The 19,104-nt window shown below is 35.2% G+C and overlaps 1 protein-coding gene across 22 annotated transcripts in view; it reads left to right on the top strand.

Annotated features, from left to right (window-relative positions):
- ERC1 (ELKS/RAB6-interacting/CAST family member 1) overlaps window positions 1-19,104 on the top strand; it is a 516,642-nt gene that overhangs the window by 286,447 nt on the left and 211,091 nt on the right. For all 22 annotated transcript variants that reach the window (XR_011540237.1, XR_011540234.1, XR_011540233.1 and 19 more), the window contains one exon: window positions 6,207-6,367. Coding sequence is in view for 15 of the 22 variants with exons in the window: in XM_070620439.1 (XP_070476540.1) it covers window positions 6,207-6,367 (161 nt within the window). In the remaining 7 variants the exon portion in view is untranslated. The remainder of the gene's footprint in view (window positions 1-6,206; window positions 6,368-19,104) is intronic.

Raw genomic sequence — 19,104 nt, 5'->3', positions numbered from 1 at the left:
CCACTCACATCAATGGATAGATCATATCCAGAGAGAAAATCAACAAGGAAACAGAAGAATTAAATGAAAAGCTAAAACAGTTGGATTTAATAGATATATACAGAACACTCCATCCAAAAAGAGCAGAATACACATTCTTTCCAAGTGCACAAAAAACATTCTCAAGGATAGACCATGTGTTGGGAGACAAGGCAAGCCTCTATAAATTTAAAAAAAATTGAAATAATAACAGGCATCTTTTCCAATCATAATGCTATAAAGCTAGAAATTAATTGCAAGAAAAAAGCTGAGAAAGGGACAAAATGTAGAGACTAAACAACATGTTGAACAAGCAATGGATCATTGAAGAAATTAAAGAAGAAATCAAAACATATCTGGAGACAAATGAAAATGATAACATACCATACCAACACATATGAGAGGCAGCAAAAGCCGTATTAAGAGGGAAATTCATTGCAATATGGGCTCACCTTAACAAACAAGAAAAATCCCAAATAAGCAATCTCCTAACTGAATTAGATACACCTAACTGAATTAGATAAAGAAGAGTGAACAAAGTGCAAAGTCAGCAGAAAGAGAGAAATAAGAAAAATCAGAGCAGAAATAAATGCTATTGAAACAAAAAAGGCAGTAGAAAGGATCAATGAAACAAAAAGCTGGTTCTTTGAGAAGAGAAATAAAATTGACAAATCCCTAGCCAGACTTACAAAGAGAAAAAGAGAGAAAGCTCAGATAAACAAAATCAGAAATGAAAGAGGAAAAATAACAACAGACTCCCCAGAAATACAACAAATTATAAGAGAATACTACGAAAAACTATATGCCAACAAAATGTATAACCTAGAGGAAATGGATAAATTCTTACACTCTTACAACCTCCCAAAGCTGAGTCAAGAAGAAACAGACAATCTGAATAGACTCATCAAAGGAAAGAGATTGTAGCAGTGATCAAAAGCATCCCAAAGAATAAAACCCCAGGATCAGATGGCTTTCCTGGGGAATTCTACCAAACTTTCAGAGAGGATTTAATACCTGTCCTTCTCAAGCTCTTCCAAAAAATCAGGGAGGATGGAAAACTTCCAACACATTCTACGAGGCCAACATCACTCTGATACCAAAGCCTGACAAGGACAGCACAAAAAAGAATTACAGGCCAATATCACTGATGAACATAGATGCGAAAATCCTCAACAAAATGTTGGCAACACAAATAGAGCAAAAGGATCATACATCTTGATTAAGTGGGATTCATATCAGGGACACAGAGATGGTTCAACATCTGCAAATCAATCAACGTGATACACCACATCAACAAATTGAGGAATCTAAACCATATGATCATCACAATAGATGCAGAGAAAGCATTTGACAAGATCCAACAGCCATTTTAATAAAAACTCTTAACAAAATGGGGATAGAAGGGAACTACCTCAGCATAATAAAGGCCAGCTATGACAAACCCACAGCCAACATCATACTCAATGGGCAAAAACTGAATACCATCCCCCTGAGAAAAGGAACAAGATAAGGATGCCCACTATCACCACTCTTATTCAAGATAGTAGTGGAGGTTCTGGCCAGAGAAATTAGGCAAGAAAAAGGAAGAAAAGGAGTCCAAATAGTGGCTAACGAAGTGAAACTCTTGCTGTTTGCAGACAACATGATCTTATATATAGAAAACCCCAAAGAATCCATTGGAAAACTAATAGAAATAGTTAACAACTACAGTAAAGTTGCAGGGTAGAGAATCAACTTACAAACATCAGCTGCTTTTCTGTACTCCAATAATGAACTTACAGAAGAGAACTCAAGAATACAATTCCATTTGCAATCACAACTAAAAGAATAAAACATCTAGGGATAAATTTAACCAAGTAAGTGAAGGACTTATACGATGAAAACTATAAGACATTACTGAAAGAAATAGATAATGACATAAAGACATGGAAAGATATTCCTTGCTCATGGATTGCAAGAATAAACGTAGTTAAAATGTCCATACTACCCAAAGCAATCTACAGATTCAATGCAGTCCAAATCAGAATCCAGTGACATTCTTCACGGAAATAGAGCAAAGCATCCTAAAATTCATATGGGGCAACCAAAGACCCCGAATTGCTAAGGCAATCCTGTGAAGAAAGAAGGCTTGAGTATCACAATCCCTGACTTCAAAATGTACTACAAAGCCATAGTCATCAAAACCGCATGGTACGGGTACAAAAACAGGCACACAGATCAATGGAACAGAACTGAAAGCCCAGAAGTAAAACCACACATCTGCGGACAGGTAATCTTCACCAAAGGTGCCAAGAACATACAGTGGAAAGAAGATAGTGTCTTCAATAAGTGGTGTTGGGAAAACCGGATAGCCACGTGCAAAAGAATGAAAGTAGACCACTATCTCACGCCATACACAAAAATGAACGCAAAATAGATCAAAGACTTGAAGATACGCCCTGAAAGTATAAAACTCCTGGAAGATAATATCAGGAGTACACTCTTTGACATCGAACTAAAAAGGATCTTTTCGAATACCATGTCCTCTCAGACAAGGGAAACAAAAGAAAAAATAAACAATTGGGAATTCATCAGACTAAAGAGCTTCTGCAAGGCAAAAGAAACTAGACTGAAACAAAGAGACTACCCACCAATTGGGAGAAAATATTTGCAAATTATCTATCTGGCAAAGGATTAATCTCCAAAATATATAAGAAACGCACACAACTGAACATTAAGAAAAATAAACAGCCCCTTCAAAGAATGGGCAGTGGAGATGAACAGACATTTTTCCAAAGAAGAAATGCAGATGGCCAATAAACACATGGAAAGATGTTCCACATCACTAATCATCAGGGAAATGCAAATCAAAATACACTAAGAACCACCTTATGCCTGTTAAAATGGCTATGATCACTAAGACTAAAAGTAACAAATGTTGGACAGGGTGTGGAGAAAAGGGAACCCTCATACTCTGCTGGTGGGAATGCAAACTGGTGCAGCCACTATGGAAAACAGTATGGACATTCCTCAAAAAACTAAAAATAGAACTACCTTATCACCCAGCTATCCCACTACTGGCTATCTACCCAAACAACTTGAAATCAACAATCCAAAGTAACATCTGCACCCCTATGTTCATTGCAGCACTATTCACAATAGCCAAGACATGGAAACTATACTAGTGCCCATCGACTGATGATTGGATAAAGAAGACATGGTGTGTATATGTATACAATGGAATACTACTCAGCCAGAAGAAAAGACAAATTGTCCCATTTGCAATAACATGGAAAGACCTAGAGGGAATTATGCTGTGCAAAATAAGCCAGACTGAGAAAGGCAAACACCAGATGACTTCATTCACTTGTGGAATATAAACAAATACATGGACAAAGAACACAGTTCAGTGGTTACCAGGGCAAGGGGGATGGGGAGTGTGCACAGCGGGTGAAGAGGAGCGCCTATGTGATGAGAGTCAAGAAATAATGTACAACTGAAATCTCACATGATGTGAGCTATTATGAACTCAAGAACACCAAAAAACAGAATGGTGATTATATGTCACAGGGGACTTAGGGGATACAGTTCAACAGTTGCACTTACAAAGCTCCTTGGTGGTAAGTATATAGATATGTATTTTGCCTCTTGGTTCTAGGATATAGACATATTATTTTTGTCAGTATGCATAAAATATTTCACATTGCTTATTTATGAAACTCAAAGTTGGTTATGTGCAATATAAAGCATTATTATATTAGTTTTTCTACAATTTATAAATAGTCTTTAAATAATTTTTGATTGTTTGCCAAATATGCCATAATTATCTTCCCACCATGACTGTTGATGTTCTCCTGTTTATAGTGCTCAGTCTCTTGGATATACATGTTGAGAAAAATTAATTTTCACCATTACACTGTATTCAAAAATCACGTGCATATATGTGATAGATCTAAATGTGAAATAAAGAATTTAGAAGAAAAAATAGAAGAATATCCTTATGACCTTGAGATAGACAGAATTTTCTTATTCAGTTTACAAAAGCCTCTGAACATGAAAGAAATGTAAAGGAAAAAATTAAACTCCATTAAATTAAGAAATTTCTATTTATCACTAGTGCCCTTAGCAAATTTTGGTATTTTCACACGGTGGAATATCGTACAGTTAGGAGAATTACAGAACTATAATTTTACCCAAGAATATGGATGAATCTCACTGAGTGAAAAAAATCTGTACTTAAAATTATATGCTATGCAAATTCTGTTTGTATGTAGTTAAATAGGTAAAACTAATCAAGAGTATTAGAATAATGGTTACTCTTTATCTGGAAAGGAAATATGAGGGAGGATTCTGGGGTACACTGGTAATGTTCTGTTTATTGGTCTGTATGCTGATTACATAGGTGTGTTCACTTATAGAAAATTCTTCAATTTGTACGTTTATTGTTTGTATATTTTTTCTGTATTTATGTTGTATTTCAATAAAAAGTTTACTGAAAGTTTTAGATGATGAGTGTTTATACAGCAGGCTTCCTTTTGTGTAGAAAAAGGAAGAATAGGTTATTTATACATGCTTGTGTATGTATGAAGTCTCTCTCCAAGTTATATAAGAAACTGATACCATTGCTTGCCCGGAGAAGTTAAAGGCAGGATGGGAGGGAGAGTTTTTGAGATATGTTCACGTTAAGTTCATAAAAGATGGACACATCCCACGCTTTATTTAGTAGAGCTTCTGTAATGGCGGTGTAGATTACTGATTTTGTGTTATAGAAACATACCTTGTGTATCGTTTCAGTCCAGTTTTAGATAAGATTTTATATGAATTAAACTGATTAAATGGATTCATCCTTATTGACAGTTTTCAGAAGGTCAGAAAGTGATATATATTCATGTAAAGCTTGCAGATATGGGAATATGTACCCGAGGAGATCTGCATAGTAATGTATGTTCTCACAACAACTGGGACTGTCAGGATGCTATTAGTTGAGAACATTAACTCTATCACTTCTGAAAAGATACACAAAGTAAAGTAATTCAGGTGCCAAAAAACTAAATGTTTCTGTTTACCAGCAGTGTTTAGCGGCTGTCAGCAGTCAAGGTGGAGACTTTAGTTGGGTGTGAGGGACTAACACGTAGGGGTCTGTTTCAACTCTGACTTCTTCTACTGCAGGTTTGTCTCCAGACTGCTCTCAGTTTTAATGTCACTCAAATTGGTTTCATGTAGGAGTCAGTGAATGGCAGATCCCCTGTCTCTGCCTGCGGTCACCTCTGCCTCTTAAAAGGACTGTCTTCAAAATTATTTCTTGGCAAGTAGCAACCTGATGTAAACTGTTGTGATTGATGCAGTTGCCTGGTTGATTACCTGGTTGAGGTTGCTTTTTGGTAATAACAGATATTTTGTCAGCATTTTTTTTGCTTCTGAATTAAATTGAACATGTTTATTTAAATAATTCTGATTTGGGAACCACCCAGAGTAAGTAGAAATACCTGATAAAGTACATACCTTGCTGTCTTAGTTTCTTGTGTGTTAGCATTCTGTATTCTTTCTCTTAGGTCTTTTTTAAGTATTCTCTCTCCTCTCCATTTGGTCATATATTTTTCCTTTTTTTCTTCCTGCCTCCTCTGAAAAAACTCTACCTACCTGGCTTTAGAGCAAGAAAGTATTTGATTGAATTCCAGCTGTTTCTTTAAAAAGAAATTCTTTTTAATGTTGTAAACTGAAAAAATGTTAGTTTAGATGAATAAAAATGACTCATTTATGTTTAAACTGAATCTGTTATTAGTCAAGTTTGTCTTTTATTTCCTAAAATCTTTCTGCAGATACTCACTACGATTTGTTCCTTATATTTTTATCTGCATTATATTGTTATTTCATGGAAGTTTCTGGACCATTTCTAAGTAAATTCTTTAAAAGAGACTGTCTATTGCAGAGTGTGACTTCTTGAACTGATAACTTACATGCTCTTGGATTTGTCAAAAAGAAAATGAAGTTCTTTTGACCTACACCAAGAAGGATTATAGTGGAGGGATGAGAGTTATTTCTTTATCTGCTGTATCTTCTTGAGATATGTGTCTAATTCAGAAAGAGTTCAGAATTTTTGATGTGTGTGTGTCTTCAGTTTTCTGGACCCAGGAGTTGCCCATTGTCCAGCTCCTCTAACTTTAATTGGTCCAGATGTTCAGTTTTTCTCTTTCCCATATTTATCTCAGGTGGAAGAGTTACTGATGGCTATGGAGAAAGTGAAGCAGGAGCTGGAGTCCATGAAAGCAAAGCTGTCCTCTACTCAGCAGTCCCTGGCAGAAAAGGAAACTCATTTGACCAATCTTCGGGCAGAGAGAAGGAAACACCTAGAGGAAGTTCTGGAGATGAAGTAAGTGTTTATGATCTTATTCTTCAGTCATGTGCTTAGTATAAATACTTTTCCTCATTACTTCCATCTTCCGGCACTGTTTATTACCCCCGTGTCGACACACTTAGCCTGATTTTAACGCGAACTTGTGTTTCTCACTCCATAAAACAAATTTAGAACAAATCCTGGTCAAGTGGAAGTATTTTGCCTCCTCTTCACTGACTTTTAAAGTCATCTAGATTATATGTATCTGTATCCAGTTGCACGTCTGAAATTTCTAAAATCTCCTGTAGAGTTCAGACAGATTATTGAGCTTAATGAAGAAGATGACCGTTGGTCCTGGGATCATATGGTGTCTAGGCAATTTTTTAAAACTTTTTTTTATTGTAAACATTTCCAAAGGTACACAAAAGTAGAGAGAATAGTATAATGAACCTTCATATTCCTATACTCATATTTAACAATTAACATCTTGCTACACTCTCCAGTCTATTTTTACAAAATTGTCACTTTTACCAAAACTTTGCTGTACATCATTTTTCTATTCCCCCCTCATCTGGTGGCTTCCTTAGATAATCTGTTGTGAAGCATGTTTACATTTGCTAGTACATAATAGATGCTTCTTTTTCTTCTCTGTGACTTTGAAAAGTTCTGATTTACTTCTCTGTAGAACAAATACGTCTCTTTGGAAAGAGCAGTAGTTCTGTATCCTTTGCTGTTCCCAGCCCTTACCCCCACCTAATTGTCCTACACTCATTTTACTGAAACCAGGTCTATCCTGGGATCCCTCACTTACCTTCTTTACCTGAGCATTTATCTCTGCTTTTGTTGTCTCCTCTTCTGTCTCAGAGGAGATGTTCTTTCTCCTTCATAATGCTAGCTTCTCATCTCTATCGCAGATTTTAAGCACTCGGCCCCACCTCTGCAATCTTCCTCTATTAGTTTTCTCTCACATAATCTTGCTCGCTTTCTGTTAGTTCCTTCTCTGCATAAGTGCATAGTCTCTCTGACCTTAAGTAAACAAACTTTCCTCATCTCAGCTAGTGTTTTAAACTAACACCACCTTTTCTTTTCTGCTACTCTGAACTATCAATAAATGTTCAATACCAGAATTATAGAACAGCAGAGGATCTTGCCATGATACCTCAGTGTGAATTTTCTTGGGACATGATTATTGTGATTTCATGACAGCAACCTAAAAGTTAAGGAAGCAGGTGTTGGGATATCACCTCTGCCTATGGATTATTAGGCCCCAGTGCAAGGTTAAGAGATTCTAACCTTTGACAAAAGCATTACAGTTGATCTGCTCTTGGAAGTGATGAATCCTTAAAGCCGGAAATAGATTGATATGCTGGGAGATAGGGAGAGGTTAGGGTTCGGAATGTCATCATGAGAAAAATGTTTGCAAATATGCTTCCTAGGAGCAAGTTAGTGAAGGAATTGTAAGACAAATTTTTAATCACTGATGGTAAAATTCAAAGTTGATATTTTGGTGTTGGAATAGTAGATGTAACTCCTGGGCGAAAAGGGTAAAATCATTTGATTTAAAGAGGTCAGGGAACCATTCCTAGAACATGGTAAAAGATAGACTGGAGAAGAAAATTAAATCAGGGCCCAAAGTAATTAAGAAAATGGAAGAAGGGGGCTCGCCCCGTGGCCGAGTGGTTAAGTTTGCGTGCTCCACTGCAGGCAGCCCAGTGTTTCATTGGTTCCAATCCTGGGCGCAGACATGGCACTGCTCATCAAACCACGCTGAGGCAGCATCCCACATGCCACAACTAGAGGGACCCACAACGAAGAATATACAACTGTGTGCTGGGGAGCTTTGGGGAGAAAAAGGAAAAAAATAAAATCTTTCAAAAACAAAAAAGAAAAGAAAATGGAAGAAGGATAGATATAATATTGGGGCAAACAAAGTATCATGTGTGATGTTCCTCAGCAGAAATGGTCCTTGCTGAAGCAACAGTGTATAAATTTCGTTTTGTTTTCTCTATATACCAATATCTTGACTTTAATTCTCAGATATTTCCCATTCACATCAAATTTGTATTTAAAGCAAAATAGGCTGTATTTGTGTAGGAATTTTCTTTTATTATCAGGACTTTGAAAACATTTGAAGTAATTTTTAAAAGAATGCTTGACTTCAAACCATGAAAAGGGAATTGTGTGTGTGTGTGTGTTTTTTGGTTCCACAGTACTAAACTCTATTATGAACTTCCCTTACCAGCCCAGATTGGAGATTACATTTCTGAAAAGTACTGTGATTAGCAAAACTGTTTTTGGTAAGATAAGCACTCACACAATCAGGCATGGGATAAGTAAATAAAGTGTATAGAGAAATTTATAAGTGGTATAGAAATTTAATAAGCAATCATTAAATAAAAGTTCTAGAAATAAAACGTTAACACTTGGCTCTGACAGATGACCTACCTCTTAAATCACCTTCTTCAGTTGCTCCGGATATTTTTACTATGGCGTCGTGATGTTCTTAGATTTTCCACCAGTTTTGTATTGTGCAGATTTACCAACTTAACGTTTTTAAAGTAGTCCTTGCTTTAATTTGCACTTAAATTTCCCCTTGTTGTGTCTTTCATTTTCACATCTTAGTAAAATGGTTGTTTAGTACCCTCCTTTTAATAAATTATCTCAGCCCCTTAGGCCTAATCCCCTACCCAGATATTCTGTTGAGAGAGTGATGGTTCTTTACAGATCTTTTCTGACTGTGCTGCTCTGTAGACCAACCTATATGGTTCCACCAGGCGGGAAGCAACAATTATTCTGTTCTTTCCATCTAGAACAGTGAATTCAAACACCTGTTTTTTTTTTTCTTAAATGTAGATTTTAAAAGTTTGGCATACAAATATAAAGTGAGGATCCATAAAATCTCCATTGAAAACTATACAATTAACCTAAATGTAGCTATACCCAACACTGACATATTGTGCGTTCTAATACAACAAACTCTCGATTCTTTTTAACTGTGTAGCTCACTAAGGGAGTAGACTTTCTTCTGCTGTGTTCTGGACTCCTGTCCCTGTGTTGAACAAGTTCTGTTAATCGTCTGTCCTAGGTTGGAGTTGTCTCAGTTTCTACAACTTGGCTCAGAATTTACTTCATTCTGTTGTTAATTTTTAAGGAGTTTACTCTCTCCAAGTAGTTCTGCGTGATAGCTGCCTCTAATTACTTACGGCAGCTAGTAAGAAGAGCATACTTCCTGGAGTAAAAGAGCCTGAATGTGAATTCTGACTCCACCACTTATTAGCTCTGTGACTTCAGCAAGTTATTTAACTGCTCTGTGCGTCAGTCTCTGCATTTTTAAAATGGCAATAATAATTGTTTCTGCTTCACAGAGTTTTCATGACAATAAAATAAGAAATTATTAATATATAGAATTAAGAACAGTGCCTGGCACAGTACACACTTAATAGTGGGTATTATTCGCTTCTTATAAGTTATTTCCTGGTGATGATTTGTGGGAAAACATAATTATTTAAGCAAACTTGAAAAGGAGAAGGGTAGTATTCTACCTGTGGCTGTTGGCAGTGACAACCAGATTCTTCACTCCCTAATTGTGGCAGGACCTACCGTATTTTCACTGTTTACCTTGTTTAATTATTGGTAGTTAAACAAGTAAAAGGACTTGTTCATTATACCCAGAGAACTTGAAATGAAGAAATATGAGGCAATGTAATGTGCAAAAGAGACCAAAACATGCACATATATGACTCTGAATCTAGAATAAGAAAAGTCTGCCCTGAGGAAGAGGCAGTTGGTCTCTTTGTATAGAAAATTTTTCAGCAAAGCACTAGAGTAGTCTAGTTTTCTGGAATAATCCTGACCTAGACAAACCAAAAGGAATGATCTAATAGTTCTCTTCCATTCCCAGCATTTGTGACGATGATTTTTGAGCATCTGTTACAGATAAATGGTGGCCATGAGTTTGTGAAGATGTGAAACTGTTCACTTGGTAACCTGCCAGTGATTCAACAGGAACATTTGAGTTGGTTAGCTAGCCCTAAAGAGAAGGAACACTTTTACTGGCAGATCCTACATTGAACCCTATGCTGTGGTTTTGTTAGCCATTATTTTTTTTTTCCACTTTTTTGTTTAACCTCTTTACCTAAGAAGGAAAGGATGAATGGGAAAAGGGGAAAATAATACAATAACAACAGCTCTAATAACCATAATAAGTTTTAAGTATCAGTTCAGACCATGAGCCTCACTATCAGGATTTCTAGATGAGCTGATTGATTCTCCATTGTTTTGCATTCAAACTCCTACTGCAATCTCACACGCTGTTGGCATTACAAATAAAGCTTAAAAGACTCGTTTTTCATTTTGAATAAAATTTTTACCTGACTATGAATTTGACTACCTGAGACCTGTTTTGTTTGGGGAAGTTGTGGAAGAGCTCTTCAGTTTCTTTGAGAATGCAGAGCTGTTTGATAAGTAGCATCCCATTAGTAAAGTTGGCGGAGAAACCCAAACCTCTGTGGGCTCAATTATATACTCTTGAGATGCCTTTTGACCAAAGAAAGATCTGACTTCCCACAAACAGAAAATAGATTTGCATATGTACCTAGGAAGAGTCCAATAATCTGAATTCTGATAGCTAAAAAAATCCTTGCCTTTTAAGAGAGAAATAGAGAGTATGATTATAATTAAGAAACCTGTAAAAAATGGTTGCTGGAAAATGTTCAGGCTATTTGAGGGTAGTACAATTAGGTGATCAGTCTATCATACCTTGAATAATTAAGATAAGACTGTATTTTGAATTATTTTATGTCCTGATATCCTGTAGTATTTCATTTTAAAATTTATTATTGTACAATTTCTGACATTAAAAAAAGTCCCATTTGGGGATGTATGACAGTCTTCCAAATAAACCACAAATTGAAAATAGTTATGCAAATTATATCCTAGTAACAAATTGAAATCCAGTCTGTGTTACATAAGAACATGTATGTTTTTCGCAAGGGCACACTTAGTTATACGCCCACCAAATGCCTTTATTTGAGTCATTAGATATATGATAAAGGACTTTTAGTGGAATTGGAAGCATTTTTAACAGTGGCCTAAAATACTGAGGTTTAAATATTCTATAGGAAATCACATAAATTAATATAAAAATTTTCTACACTTGAGTTGGAAAAGGATGCTGTACAGCATAGCTATAAACAAGTAACACCGGTTGGACAGGTCCTAATTAAAATTATAAAACAAAATTTGTGCATATAATCAACTATCCCTTGGGACTTTGGGACTTCCTCCCTGGTCTTGGTTGACTTTTTAATTCTGCCCCCTCTTTTTCTACCCTGATATCCAGCTCCCTTATGCTACTCACCTTACAGAATGTGTCATCTTGACTGTTCCTAGCATCTTTCCTCATCAGAACTAGTAGTTTAGTTGGGGCTCTGAGTTGTTATAGAACAGTGGTGTAAATGGGTTTATTAGGTTAAGTAATTATTAGAGTTCCTTACCTCTTCCTGCTCCTAAACTTTGACCGTGATGCTCAACTTCTCTCAAGATGAGGCATGAGTTTCACAAATGTTTTTCTCACATCTTTTTATTTTCTTGTGACCTGGATTGTAATCTTGTATTTTTATTTTTTCCTCTACTCGAGGTTTAGGGTTGCTCCTAGTCCCTTCTGTTAAATAAAGATGAATCAGTTGAAGGGTTGACTGTTGCAGGTGGGTAACCTAAAGCCTTAACCTAGTTGTAATAACCGTTTTAAGAAAATCTGTTATATAATATAGCAGTGTGAGTGTTTTTTTGGTTTGGGATCTTTTGGGCAGGATCCTTTCCTTTCAGGAGCTTCATTTTCAGTGTCCCTCAGAGAGTACCACATAGATAGCTACTCATTCTGTAAATGGGCAAAACTTCCCTCATGCTTTGGATGTAGAAGGTAATAATCCATCCATTTAATCTTAAGCTTTTCCTATTTGAGGATCCTGAGTAAAAGGGTATTATAAGATGCTCTTTGTAGCAAAGAATGTGTTTACATTTTGAGCCAGTTTGCTTACCTATAAAACAGTCATAATAATACATAGACCCACCTCATGAGGTTGTTGTAAGGATCAAATGAGATAAAGTAATGAAAACACTCTGAAATTTGTAAAGCTGAATATTTGCAAAGCATGATGCTCACAACTGAAAATCCAGTTTGCACTTAACTTTTCAGGTCTGTAATTTACTTATTATGAAATGAAAGGGTTTTCTAAATCTCTAGGACTCGTCTGGTTTTAAAAATTATTTAGTTCTTTGACTAGGCGACTTTCTCAGGTCCCTTGATTCTGTAGTTGTAAATGCTCTGAGTAAATCAGAGAAGTAACATATAGAAATAGTATACTGAGAAGAAATTGAGTGTTTGATGTCCATGAACTTTTGGCTGAGGACTGTGCTGCACATTCACTGGATGAGACTACCCAAGGCCTAAAGAGATTGCTGCTATGGGAATGAAAGTGGAATTGTGATACTGGAGGTAGAGCAGTGCTAGGGAATTTGAAGTTCCAACCGAGTGTTGTTGAAACTTCAGGCATCTTGCCAAGATGAGAGAAAAGCTAAGTTTTAGGAGTAGGGATCATGCCCTACAGTAAAGCCTACCATAGACTCAGACTAACAAAACTTAAAGCCCCAAGAAAGTCTACAGGGGAGATAGAATTTGCAAGATGAGTCCCACCAAGATAGAGAGGTCTGGGGAATACCCTGATAGAGAGTCTGAGAAATACCTTGGATGATCCAAGCCTACCCAAGTTCAACGAGATCAGCTATTAATTGAATTACCTACTAGAATAAAAATCATTGCTTTTCAGAAGAAAATAACAATCCAAAGTCATTACAATGTATCATATGATCCATAGTGAAGAAAAGCATGCAGTAAAAATCAAATCAGAGAAGTCTTAGATATTGAGTTTAACAGATAAAGACTTTAGAGTCACTCCTACAAATATGCTTCGAAGAATTAAAAGAAAATGTCCTGTTGATGGTAGAGCAGATAGAAAAATCTCAGCCAAGAAAGGAAAGCTATTAAAAAATGGAAATTTGAAAACTGAAATTTAAATGAAAACTTTTCTGGATGGTCTTAATGATAGATTAGAACTGTCAAAAGAAAGAATCCATAAATTTTTTAAAAGATTAATGGAAATTATCCAATCTGAAAACAGGGAGAAAAGGGGTTTTTACAAAATGAATAGAGCCTCAATAACATGTTGGACAATATCAAATGGGCTAACATACATGTAACTGGAACTCCATAAGGATAAAAGAGTGACAAAGGGGCAGAAAAAAATATTTGAAAAATAATAGCTGAAATATTTCTCTAATTTGATTTAAAATACATTGATTTAAAGAAGTATATGGAAAATCTCTTTGCCTCACTCTCAGTTTTTTTGTAAAACTGCTCTAAAAAGGTTTTTAGATAAAACACACATATGTTTACAGATCCTAAAAACTTAATGAAACCAAAAGCAGTAAATACAAAGAAAACCATACCTATAAACATCGTAATTTAATTTCTGGAAACAAAATATAAAGAGACAAAAGCAGCAAGAGAAAAAAGACACTATGTAAAGGGAAACTATTTATTGTAGCTGACTTCTTATCAAAAACATTGGAGATCAGAAGAAAATGGAACTTCTTTTAAAGTACTGAAAAAATTTGTCAGCCTAGAATTCTATGGCCAAATAAAAAACACTGTTAAAAAACTCAGGTTAAATATAGGCATTTTCAGATAACCATGTAAAAAAATTGTCTCTAGAAAATACATTCTATAAGAAAAGCTAATGTATATTTTTCCAGCTGAAAGGAAATGAAACTGGAAGGAATCATGAATCTGTAGGAAGAAATGGAGAACACCTGATATGGTAAATAAAGGTGACATATATAGAAAACTTATTTTTTCTTCTCATACTTTCCCTAAAAGACAACTGACCATTTAAAGCAAAAGTAATAACATTGTGAAGTGGAGTTTGTAATGTATATAAAAGTGCAAGATATGACAACAGTAGCACAAAAGATTAGGGGTATAGATTTATACTGCGGTAAGGTTGTTAACTTTGTGAAGTAGAAAATATGAAGTATCAGTTGTGACATTCTAAAATTTCTCATCTAAATAGACTTTGCAAAATTAAAGATGCATATTGTTAGCTCTAGAGCAACTACCAAAAGTTAACCACAAAAACAGAAATAAAAACCAAAAAACTGAAAATCCAATAGAGGAAATAAAACATAGTAATAAAAATTATTTCATTTACCTAGAAGAAAAAGGAACAACAGAGGAACAAAGAATAGAAGGGATTACTGGGTGATAGATATAAATTCAGCATATCAATAATCATATCAAAATCAAATAAACTAAGCATTCCAGTTAAAAGACCAAGATTGTTAGAGTAGATTAAAAAGAAGCAGTATTGTCTACAACACATATACTGTAATAATCACAAATAGCTTGAATTTAAAAAATTGAAAAAGATAGTCCTTGTAAACAGTAATCATAAGAAATATGATATGGGTATATTAATATCAGATAAAGGAGAGTTCTAAAGAGTATTCCCAGAGATAAAGAAGGATGTATCAGAATGATAAAGGGAATAGTTCATCAGAAAGCCATAACAATCTTTCATATGCATGCACCTAATAACAGAGCTTCAAAATTCATGAAGGGCAAAGTGACAGAACACAAGGGAAAAACAGATAATTCATAGTCATCAGTCATCACTGGAGATTGTAAACCCTATTTCTCAGAAATTGATCGAGTAAGTGAACAGAAAAGTAAACAGTAAAAATATTGAAGATCTGAGGACTATCAACTTGACCTATTTAATAGCTATAGAATAGTACACTGAACAACGGAAGCATGTATGTTTTTCAAATATGTATGGAATGTTCACCAATGTAGACCATATGCTGGGCCATAAAAATAAATCTTAATAAATTTAAAAGACTGAAATATGTCAGAATTGTTCTCTGACCACAGTGGGATTAAGTTAGAAGTTAATAATAGTAAGGTTTTCGGAAAATTCACCAAATGTTTGGAAATTAAGTAACATAATTCTAAATACTATGGTTCAGAGAAGAAGTCATTAGGAATATGAGAAATCATTTTGAGCTGAATGAAAATAGAAATGAGAAATTTTGTGTTATGCAGCTCAAGTAGTAGAGTGAAATTTATACCTTTAATTTGCCTGTATTAGAAAAGAATAAAGTTCAGGGGGGTCAGCCCTATGGCCAAGTGGTTAAGTTCACACGCTCTGCTTTAGTGGCCCAGGGTTTCACTAGCCCAGGGTTTCACCGATTCAGATCCTGGGCACGGACCCAGCGCTGCTCATCAAGCCATGCTGAGGCGGGGTCCCACATGCCACAACTAGGAGGACCCACAATTAAAATATACAACTGTGTACTGGGGGGCTTTGGGGAGGAGTAGGAAAAATAAAAAATAAATTAAATAAATCTTTAAAAAATAAAAGGAAAATAATAAAGTTTAAATTTAGTGATCTGAGTTTCCACACTAAAAAACTAGAAAAAGAAGAGCAAAGTAAACCAAAGTAAATAGAATCTAGGAAATAGTAAAGAGCAGACATCAAGGAAGTAGAGAACAAACAAGACAAAATTCACAAAGTCAACCATGGCTGTTCACAGGATTAATAAAACTGATAGTCCCCTGGTTAGCCTGGTCAGGGTGAAAGGGAAGACACGTGGATTACCCATATTTGGAATGAAAGAGGGGAAGAGGCGAAATCTCTCAAGATTGTAAGGCATTTAAAACGATAAGAGATTATTTTGAACAACTTTATGCCAATAAATTTGATAACTTATAATAGAGAAATTCCTTGAAAAATAAAATTATCAAAACTGGCTCAAAAAGAAATAGAAAATTGATGAGGCCTGTATCTATTAAAGAAATTGAATTTGTAATCAAAAATGTTTCCAAAGAGAAAATTCCAGGCCCAGATTACTTTACTAGTGAATTCTGCTAAACATCTAAGTAAGAAATAATACTCTTCTTATAGAAACCCTTTCAGAAAATAGAGAAGAAGGAAATACCTACTTCCTAATTCATTTTATGAGACTGGAATTACCCTCCCACTTAAACCTGACAAAGACATAAAGAGAAAATTACAGATGTCTCCCTCAGGAACACTGACATGAAATTGTCCAAGAGAGTCTTAGCAAATTGAATCTAACTTATTTAAGAAAGCTAATGTATCACAACCAGGTTAGGCTTATTTCTGGAATGCTGGGCTTGTTCAGTATTCAGATATCGAGTTAATTAAATTCACTACATTAACAATAAAGGAAGAAATCATATAATTATCTCAGTACATTCAGGAAAAGCTTTTGATAAAGGACAGCATCAACTCATGATAAAAACTCTTAGCTGACTAGGACTGGAAGACAATTTCTTCAGCTCAGTGAAGGGCATCTGTGAACAACTTAGCGCTAACATTATGCCTAATGATGAAGATTGAGCACTTTCCCTATGAGATTGCAAAGGATATGAGGATATCCACTTTTACCCCTCTGTTGAATATTATATTGGAGATCCTAGTTAATGCAATGTGCTGAGAAAATAAAGAGTAAAATTCGAAAGGAAGTAGTAAGTTGTCTTTATTCATAGACAACATGATTTTCTAAGCAAGGCAATTCATAAAAACCAGTTGTGTTTCTATATGTTAGCAACAAGCAAATGGAAACTGAAATGTTATTTACAATAGCATCAAAATTCATAAAGTACTCTGGAACAAATTTCACAAAAGTTGTACAAGATTCCTGCACTGAAAACTACAAAACGTTACTGAGAGAAAATAAAAAACATCTAAACAAATATAGAGATATATGTAGTTCATAATTTGAATTAATCAAATTTTAAGATGCCCTTTTCCCCCAAATCAATTTATATTTGCAACATAATCGCAGCCAAAATTGCAGGGGGCTTTTTTGTAGAAACTGACGATTGGAATCTAAAACTTACTTGGAATTGCAATGGATCTAGCAGAGCTAAACGGATTTTGAAAGAGTTGCAAGATTTACACTACCTGATCTGAAGTCTTGCTATAAATTGACAGCAATCAAAAAAGTATGGTATTGGAATGAAGACTGACGTATAGAATAATGGAACAGAATAAAGAGTACAGAAATAGACCCACATATCTATGATCAAAGGCACCAATATAAGGAAACAATTGTCTTTTCCATAAATGATAGCGATACAACTGGAAGTCTGTAGAGTAAAAATGAGGCGAGGACCTCATACCATATGCAAAAATTAATTCAAAATAAACCTAAACATAAAAGGTAAAACCATAATCTTCTCAAAGAAAACAAGAAACTTTGGAGGAAGCAAAGATTTCTTAATATATAATGTATATTAACCATGAAAGAAAAAAATTGACAAATTGGAATTGATCAAAATTAAAAACTGTTCTTCAAAAGACACCATGAAGGGGGCTGGCCCCATGGCCGAGTGGTTAAGTTCGTGCGCTCTGCTGCAGGCGGCCCAGTGTTTCGTTGGTTCGAATCCTGGGCGTGGACATGGCACCGCTCATCAAACCACGCTGAGGCAGCGTCCCACATGCCACAACTAGAAGGACCCACAACAAAGAATATACAACTATGTACTAGGGGGCTTTGGGGAGAAAAAGGAAAAAAGAAAAAAAAAAAAAGAAAAAAAAAATCTTAAAAAAAAAAAGACACCATGAAGGAAAAGAATATAATTAAAGGTAAACATAAAAGGTATTTATGTGGAAAAAGATTTTATATATAACTTTACAGATGATAGTCAAATTTCGAGGCTATCATTGCTATGCGTGTGAAAGCAGTTGTGGCTGAATTCATTCTTCTTCGCCTTTCTTCCACTTAATGACATTCTTATAGCACCCCATTGACATTGGTATAATTTTCTACCCAGAATGAAATTATTCTCAGGGTGTTTGTGGCCATGCATTTTCTGGTTAAAGATACTGTTGCTTTTTAGAGCAAGGTGGTTACTGGCTAGAAGACATAGCAAACCCTTCTGATCTTGAAATTACGCTTGAGTTTACAGGTGGCAGCGTTCCCATCTGGAGTGAACCTACCAGAATACATCTGCCTATTATTCAGGGCTCTAATGTCATGTTTGCCATTCTCTTTCAACCTCAAAGTATACAAATATACAGTAGTCCCTTTGGTGTTCCTTTGTCTTTGGGTACTTGTACCCTGCATACCTTCCTTTTCACTCATTCTTTCTTGTTTTTTGTTTTGTTTTACTGTCTTAATTGTTTATATTTTCTTTGTGTTTGTATTTTCTTAGCTGACTTAATGAAAGATTTGTAATCCTCAAGATTGTTAAATTGCCTTTATCCCATGGTTAAATCTGGAGTTGGGGGTTAAAATTGAAAAAAGAAAAATGACAGTGAAAATAGTATAGTTCTCTTCTGTCATAAAAGTGTGGTTGATTCATATATGTGTATGGATGTTATTTATTATAATTTTTTAAAAAGAAGTAAATCTCGATTTACTGTCCCTTTTGTTGTTGTTGTTAAGAGGCAGATAGGAGAAATATTCATTTCATACCATGATTCCCTCTCCTGTAACATGAAATATAATAAAGTCTCATGTTACTGCTTTCATTTTCTTTTTTTCATCTTTGGGAGTGAGCAGTGTGATCAACATCACTGAATTGAATATGAACTGAATAAAAGTACTGTCATGACCTTTATAACATATAAGTGTATGTTCAAAACATTTTTTTCTAATTGGTTGCTCAATGGAAGTAAGAAGTT

This window comes from Equus przewalskii, chromosome 5 (genome assembly GCF_037783145.1).
Source record: "Equus przewalskii isolate Varuska chromosome 5, EquPr2, whole genome shotgun sequence".
NCBI lineage: Eukaryota > Metazoa > Chordata > Mammalia > Perissodactyla > Equidae > Equus > Equus przewalskii.
Note: the sequence above shows the minus strand (reverse complement) of the source record. Positions and strands in the feature narration are given on the sequence as shown.